General features: G+C 35.7%; 1 protein-coding gene across 1 annotated transcript in view; it reads left to right on the top strand.

Moving 5' to 3' along the window:
* Positions 1–310: 310 nt before the first annotated feature.
* Positions 311–7,523, top strand: part of LOC141439570 (organic cation transporter protein-like) — a 31,375-nt gene continuing 24,162 nt past the window's right edge. The window contains exon 1 of the mRNA XM_074103859.1: positions 311–679. Coding sequence (XP_073959960.1) covers positions 510–679 — 170 coding nt within the window. The 5' untranslated portion in view covers positions 311–509. The remainder of the gene's footprint in view (positions 680–7,523) is intronic.

Here is a 7,523-nt window from a genome sequence, read left to right as displayed (position 1 = left end):
TTGCTTTGGTTAAGGTATTGGAGGCTATATAATATATATAGCGCCTATCTACTGTTTAGATAACGTTTTGCGTGTTATGATAGGAGCGCATTATTTGGCGAGGTACTTTACCTATTGCTTGTAATTATAATTCCATTCTTCGGTAATTAATCAGCAATTTTAATAAGATCTAATCGCCCAACTAACCTAGATCCGGCCATTTTACGAGCACAGCAAAATCTCACATTTAACAGCGCGATTAACTCCGCCTCTATCGATAACTCGGAATTTTACAATAATAAAAACTAAGAGCAAAACGGTGCGCGCGCACTTTCAAACCGGCGCGCGACCCTGCGGCCGCATCGCGGTAAAAACCAAGCTTAAACTGCGTTCGTAATTCGAACGAACCCTTGTACTTTTAAAATTAGAATCTGGTGTGATCGTGCCCCAACGCATATTAAGAAAAAAAAATACTTTTTAATAAACAAATGAACGCGTAATTTAAAAGTGCCAGTGTTTTGTTTGTCAAAATGGATCCCGAAAAGAAAGAAAACGAAGTGACAGTGGACGATATTTTACAAGAGTTGGGACCTTTCAAAACTTTTAATGTTTATAATTATCTTTTGATTTTAATACCGGTTTTCTTGGCTGGGATGTATTCGTCGGTGTTTAATTTTGAAGTGTTGGATTTAGATTACAGGTAGAATTTTGTTTTATTTCACTTTGTTTATAGTTTAAGGTGAGTTTATAAGAGTAATTAATATTTTCGAGAACTGAATTACTCTAACTTGTTTAGATACAGGGTATTTTTTTTTCTGAAGCAGCCACCGAATAGCAACCATGCATTTTATTTCTATTCTTAAGAACCTCGTTAACAGTACATAAAACTTGTAGAGTTCACAAAAAACTGAACAAGTGGGAACCGGGCTCGCCGATAAAGGGTTCCGTATTATATAGATTTTCGTATCAGTGGCTATTATTTATTTAATTTAATTTGCAATGCTTGTTTGTATATTTGTTAAGGTTAAATTAAATCTTTCTATTCCAATTCGATCCACTTCTAGCGATCAAATTGGCTTGAAATTTGGTATGGATGTGTTATTTATATGTATGACTGTGCAAGTATTCCGCTAATATTATAAATGCGAAAGTTTGTTAGTCTGTTTGTGTTTGTTTGTTACCTCATCACAACTAAACCGCTGAACTGGTTTAGACGAAACTTGGTACACGGATAGTTTGAGTCTCGGGGAAGGACATAGGATAGTTTTTATCCCGAAAAATTGCCTATTTCCCGCGAGATAGCCATAAACGAATTTTACGCGGATAGCTAGTAATCACATAAGTAGGTTCAATAGTTTGTACCCACTGATCATATTAAAAGACCATATTTAATTTTAATTTAATCTTAGTTTATTGGATTTTAATTTAATTTTTGTTTCAAATTTTCGCTCTTCAAATTTTACAGTTTTTTTTTTACTTCTCTTTGAACCTATAATGGCTATAATTTTATTTGAGCACTAAATAGATCCGATCAATTTATTGATTATCTTTATTTCTGTACGTGACTATGTCAACAGTTGATTTTTGTACTGCATTATGTTATCTTAAATTATCTTTTATATGATAGTCAGAGGATTCTGTTGACAAGTCACATATATGAAATAATAGTAAAAATACTTTTTTAAAGTGTTATTGGTTGATTTATTACTCATGCCTCTGCTCCGCTTCCATGGGAACGTACCCTAGGAAACACAAATAAAATAAAGTAATGACTATTGCTAGTGAGAGCCTTTACTTCGTCTAAAAATCTTTGTTCTAATATAAGCTTCGCCTAAGAGCCGCTTCGTATAATTTTTCTCTAGCCGAAAAATTGCTTTATATATTTTACGAATTTATTGATAAAATAATATAAAAGTTAGATTACACTAAATAAACTAAAACTAGATTAAAATTAAATAACCTCATTACTTTATTTTATTTTACGTTAGGTTATTTTTTTTAAATTAGTAAGACAGATCACCTAGTGGTTAGACCTCCTGGGCTCTCCAGTAGAGGATAGTGGGTTCAAAACTGGTCTCAGATTTTTTCAAAATGTGTGCGTGAAATTTAATTACAAAGTTACCACGAACTTTACGGCGAAATCACCGTGACGACACAGTTGTACAGGTAAACACTAGCCCGAGTTCTCTCATTTTAAGAGGAGGCCTGAAACGTAAACAATCAAGAAATGATGACACTGAAAGTGCACAAGAAGTGAAACAATCTATGTAGATATACCATAAACATCCGCTCATCCAAAGAACAGTGGTCACTTTGTTGGTTAATAGAAAAGCAGACTTCAGTCACCTGCATCATCAACGATATTGTGCATTGTTGTGCATGCCTCGCTCGAATGCAACATGCAACTGTCGATTCATTCATTTGCTTGAAGCAGTGGTCCTCAACCAGTGGCCCGCGTAACGTCAATGGCCCACAACAGCTAACCTAACCAATTTAGTAAAGTTTAAAACCCCTGATATTGTAATTTCAAAGTTCAATCTCAAAAATAGCTGAGCCAATTTTTATTAAACATAACTGAGAACCACCGAAAATAAACTTGTTTTACGTAGTAAAAAACATACAGAAATCGGTTCATCCGTTTTAGAGCTACGATGACACAAAAAAACAGACACACACTGGGGTCAAACTTATAAAACCCCTCTTTTTACGTCAATGTTTGTCTGTGTAATCGTTGCTCTCAAACGGTTGGACCGATTTCGATGTGGTTTACGTTAAAGCCAGTTTCCTTGCGTTGGTTGTAGCTATGTTTAATAAAAATCGGTTCAGGCGTTTTTGAGATAATGAACTTTAAAATGACAATGTGAGGAGTTTTCAACTTGTTTAAGTTGGTTAGGTAACGTTGCAGTCCCTATTAATAATAATCAAATCAAAGCCGCTTAAAATAAGGTTGGGAACCACTGTCTTAAGGTAATTCTCGGCGGAGTTCTAATGGTGTCTCAATTATACTGTTTCACACATTACTTCTTTTTCTTTCGTTATCACGTTTTATCCCATAATACTGTGATTCATTAATATTATAAATGCGAAAGTTTGTAAGTCTGTTTGTTTGTTAGTTCATCATGTTTTTACCATTGGACCGATTTAAATAACATTCGGTATACCCTAATGTTAGTTTGAGTCATGGAGAAGGACATAGGGTAGTTTTTATCCAGGAAAATAGTTCCCGCGGGATAGCGAAAAATGAATTCTACGCGGACGGAGTCGCTAGTAACAGTAACAGCAGGGCTACTACGAAATTCGAAACTTGAAGTTCGTATCGTACCGTCCCTCTCGCTCTCGTATTAAATAGTATAAGTGTCAGAGGGACCGCACGATATGAACTTCGAGTTTCGATTTTCGTAGTAGCCCTGCAGACTAGTCCTACTAATATTATAATAACGAAAGTTTGTAAGTCCGTTTGTTTGTTTGTTCGTTACTCCATCACGTCTAAACCGCCGAACCGATTTCGATGAAATTTGATATACAGATAGTTTGCGTAACCGGGAAGGACATAGGATAGTTTTTATCCCGTAAAATCGCTTAGTTCCCGCGGGAGAGTGAAAACCGAATTATACGCGGACGGAGTCGCGGGTAACGGCTAGTAGTAAATAATACCTTATCACACTAAAACCATTCAATTACTTTTATATCGTAAATTATGTTCGTTCAGGTATAGTTGACTAAGATATTCCTTTAACTACTCTAAAGTTGAATGTAAGTAAAGTTGTAGGTAAACCATCTAAGGTTATTAGGGTCGAAATTCTTTTCATGCCTAAACCGTGCTTTGGACATTTTGACGCATATCTTCAACTTATTCGGATAATCTTAAGAAATATAAGATATTTTAAATTCAGAATGGCATGAGGACTTAAAGCAGTATTTAATCTCAACACCAACATCTTTGTATAGGTAGTAGGGGTGTCCACTTTGAAAAAACATCGATGTTTTTTCGATTCGATAAATCGGAACTGTACATCGATATATTTCGATGTATCGGATGAAAACATCGATGTTTTGTATACATCGAGTACTTTTTCTAACATTATATTACAAAGATCTAGTCATGTGAAAAGTCGTACATCTCAAAACGGATAATTTTTTCAGAGTCAAAATTTTCGTATATGACGGTTATGAAAGAGCCAAAAGCATTATTTTATTAAAGTATAGATTTTAATCTTTCATAAAATTATAGATCTAACTCCTTTCATAATCTGTAAGTACATACAAAACCATTCACTTTGAAAATTATGACCTGTTTTGAGATGTACATTATTACAAATTTTAGTGGTCAAACTTGAGTTTTTGTCAAAATTAACTGGTTATTATCGATTCGATGTTTTATAAAAAAACATCGATACATCGAGTATATCGATAGCTTTTCAAAACATCGGATTGATTCGATGTATCGCATTGTAAACATCGATGTTTTCGATGCATCGATGTATATCGAATATCCCTAATAGGTAGAGCCACGACAGTTGAAGTGAATGATTGAGTAGACACACAGCTATAACATGTCGTGTAATGACAGTAGGATTTTGACATTTACTCATTCATTTCATTAATTCTCCTATTGTGAAATCAGTTCTTTTTGTGGCTGTGTGTGTAATCATTCACTTCAACTCTCGTGGCACTACTTATAGCACCTTGTGTATATTGTATCCACCTTAATATGTTTACAAATAAAGATACTTCGACTTTCAAAATAGTAAAAAAAGTTTGGTGTCTCAATGGACATTTTTTTAGGGCTCGTGGGACTGGTAATTTGAGTACCAAATGAGACTCTTATCGGGAAATTTATAATAAACATTAAGGCTCCGATAGGCGTAACTATATAGAGGGGGGGCCGGGTGGACACGCCCACCCCAGTATGGTCTAGTGCCCACCCCAGGATGTTGGGCCACTGATTCGAAGTTCTATATAGTACTGATATCTTAACACAAAAATCCAGGCCCAGCCCCCCCCCTGGAAAATAACCCTAGATACGTTTCCACCAGAGATATGAGGATCGGTCCATTTCAACGCTTCATTTACCTCGCCTCGCTCCGCTCAGCTGTTTCTACCAGAGATGTGCTGTGCGAGGATAGGGAAATGAAACGTTTCTATTGGTTCATGAAAAACACATTCGGGCGTTTTCAAAAAAAGTGTACACTTTCTTTTTTTTTAAATTTTGGATGGTTTTTCTTTCTCAGAATTAAGAGCACAATCGATTGTGAAAGTTTAAAAAAACGTCATTTTTGCGACGTTTTTTTCATACACTCAGTATGGGCGTGACAAAACTGACTCATAAAATTGTGTATGAAGATCTGAGGACATTTTTTTAAACAATCGGAATCGATTGTGCTCTTGATTCTGAGTAGGAAAAACCATATTTTTTCAAAAATTTTAATAAAAAGGTTAAAAAAAATCATAAAAAGGTTAAAAAATCATAAAAAGGTTAAAAAAACATAAAAAGGTAAAGGGTACACTTTTTTTAAAACACCCAATCCACGCAACACATCCTCACACATCTTTGGCTAAAACGCAGTCTAAGGGCCCGGGCCCACTTAGCGTCTTTCGAGCGTCGTCGTCTAGTAAACGCCCGCGCAGTGCCGACGTAACGTTCACGTTGCGGCGCCGCGACGCCAGTGCCCTTAGTGTAAGTTTTCAGTTACGAAATACGTCTCGATCGCGTTCGCGTCAAAATCTCAATTTGTATGGAAACACGAACATCGCAAACGTTCCGCTAGAGACGCTGTTCGTTTTTGCATACAAATTGGGATTTTAACGCGAACGCGATCGAGACGTATTTCGTAACCGAGTACGCCCGCGCAGCGGCGACGCAGCGTCAATAGCGTTTGTCGAACGTCAGCGTCTTGTCAGCGCTCGCACAGCGTCACTGCGACGGACAGAGCGCAACGCAATCCACCGCATTTTAACAGCCTCCGTTAAAACATTAGCGCCAAAGAGAATACACGTACCGTTCTGAATTCGGTCAGTGTGAAAACTGTGGGATAGATAAATTGCATATCTCTTCCCAAGCCTTTCTTTTGAACACGATCACTGTAATCTCTTTTATACATATCCTATATTTCAGGACGGTTTTAAATTGTATTTCTTGTATAAAAAGTTCAGTATCAAACTCGTCTCCTAGCGATGACTGCATTTCAAACGGCTGAACCGATTTTGATAATACATATCTAAGAACCATCGCTAGAAAACCGGCAATCAAATAAAAAAACCGCATTCAAATCAGTACACCCGTTTAAGGGCTACGTTGCCACAGACACACAGACATACAGTCGCACATAGCGGTCAAACTTATAACACCCCTCTTTTTGCGTCGGGGGTTAAAAAAAACATAGGTGTATATTACGATAATGGTCCTTCAGAATCAGTGACCTTTAGTAACGCCAAATAAAACAGTACCATTGACCTTGCTTTGTATCTATTGTCACAAGCACCAAGTGGCGTGAATTGCTACAAATCGCGTTCACCGTTTGAATTGACTAGGTACCTACATCGCTATTTATAATCTATTTGAAAGTAAATTTTCCACTTTATACTGGCATACTTTCATCCAGGAAGGTCGAGAAAACCTTGTTCGGAAAATTGCGCAGTACACACTATTATTTCGTCACATTAATCTTCAATAAGCAACCTTAATTATTAAACTGTTAAAAGCGACATGGTAAGAGTGTTAGCTTTTTATTATGCTGGATGTCCAAGAAACGTGAATGTATTAAGTATTAGTAAGTTTAGCATAGTTTCTTTCCTAGTGTGCTGGTAGGTACTTATTATATTCTGTTCTATTTTTTTTTTCTTACTTTGTACTACTCGTATAAGTTGAGTTAGGTTTTGGCAATAAAGATTTTTTACTTACTTAGGTACAAAGGCAAAAGAATTTGATATTTCTTTAATGTATTAATATTGCTCTATAGGGTCTAGGTAAGATTGCATATTATCTTTTATGTACAATATAATATAATATAAATACAAGAAGTGATATTTTAGAACCTTTCTATATTTTTATACATGTTTTTTTTAGGTATGTTTTTGTTTGATCATTTGCAATTAATGTGAATAAATCCTAAATTACATTTATAAACAGTATTTGAATGAGTATTATTGACGTCTCAGTATTTCTTCTTTATTCAAAACCTTGTAGTTAAAAAATTGTGGACACACAGCGAGTTTTGTCCGTCGATAAAAAACCCGGACGGTTTGAGGCATATTGGTCGCGCGCTCCGGACTGTGTGGAAAAAGTTAATAATTATATATTTTATAATTATTACTCATACATATCAAAGTCAGAGTCAAAGCCAAAATATCTTTATTCAATTTAGGCTATGACAAGCACTAATGAATCTCAAAAAAAATCTACCACCGGTTCGGAAAAACCTCTGTTGAGAAGAATCCGGCAAAAAACTCAACGATACTTTTAATTTCAATAATTTAGTCATAAACCAAACACTTTTTTTCTATCAAAGAACTAAACCATCTGTGGATTTTAACGGAAAACAAAA

Source organism: Choristoneura fumiferana, chromosome 21, assembly GCF_025370935.1.
Source record: "Choristoneura fumiferana chromosome 21, NRCan_CFum_1, whole genome shotgun sequence".
Taxonomy (NCBI): Eukaryota; Metazoa; Arthropoda; class Insecta; order Lepidoptera; family Tortricidae; genus Choristoneura; species Choristoneura fumiferana.
Note: the sequence above shows the minus strand (reverse complement) of the source record. Positions and strands in the feature narration are given on the sequence as shown.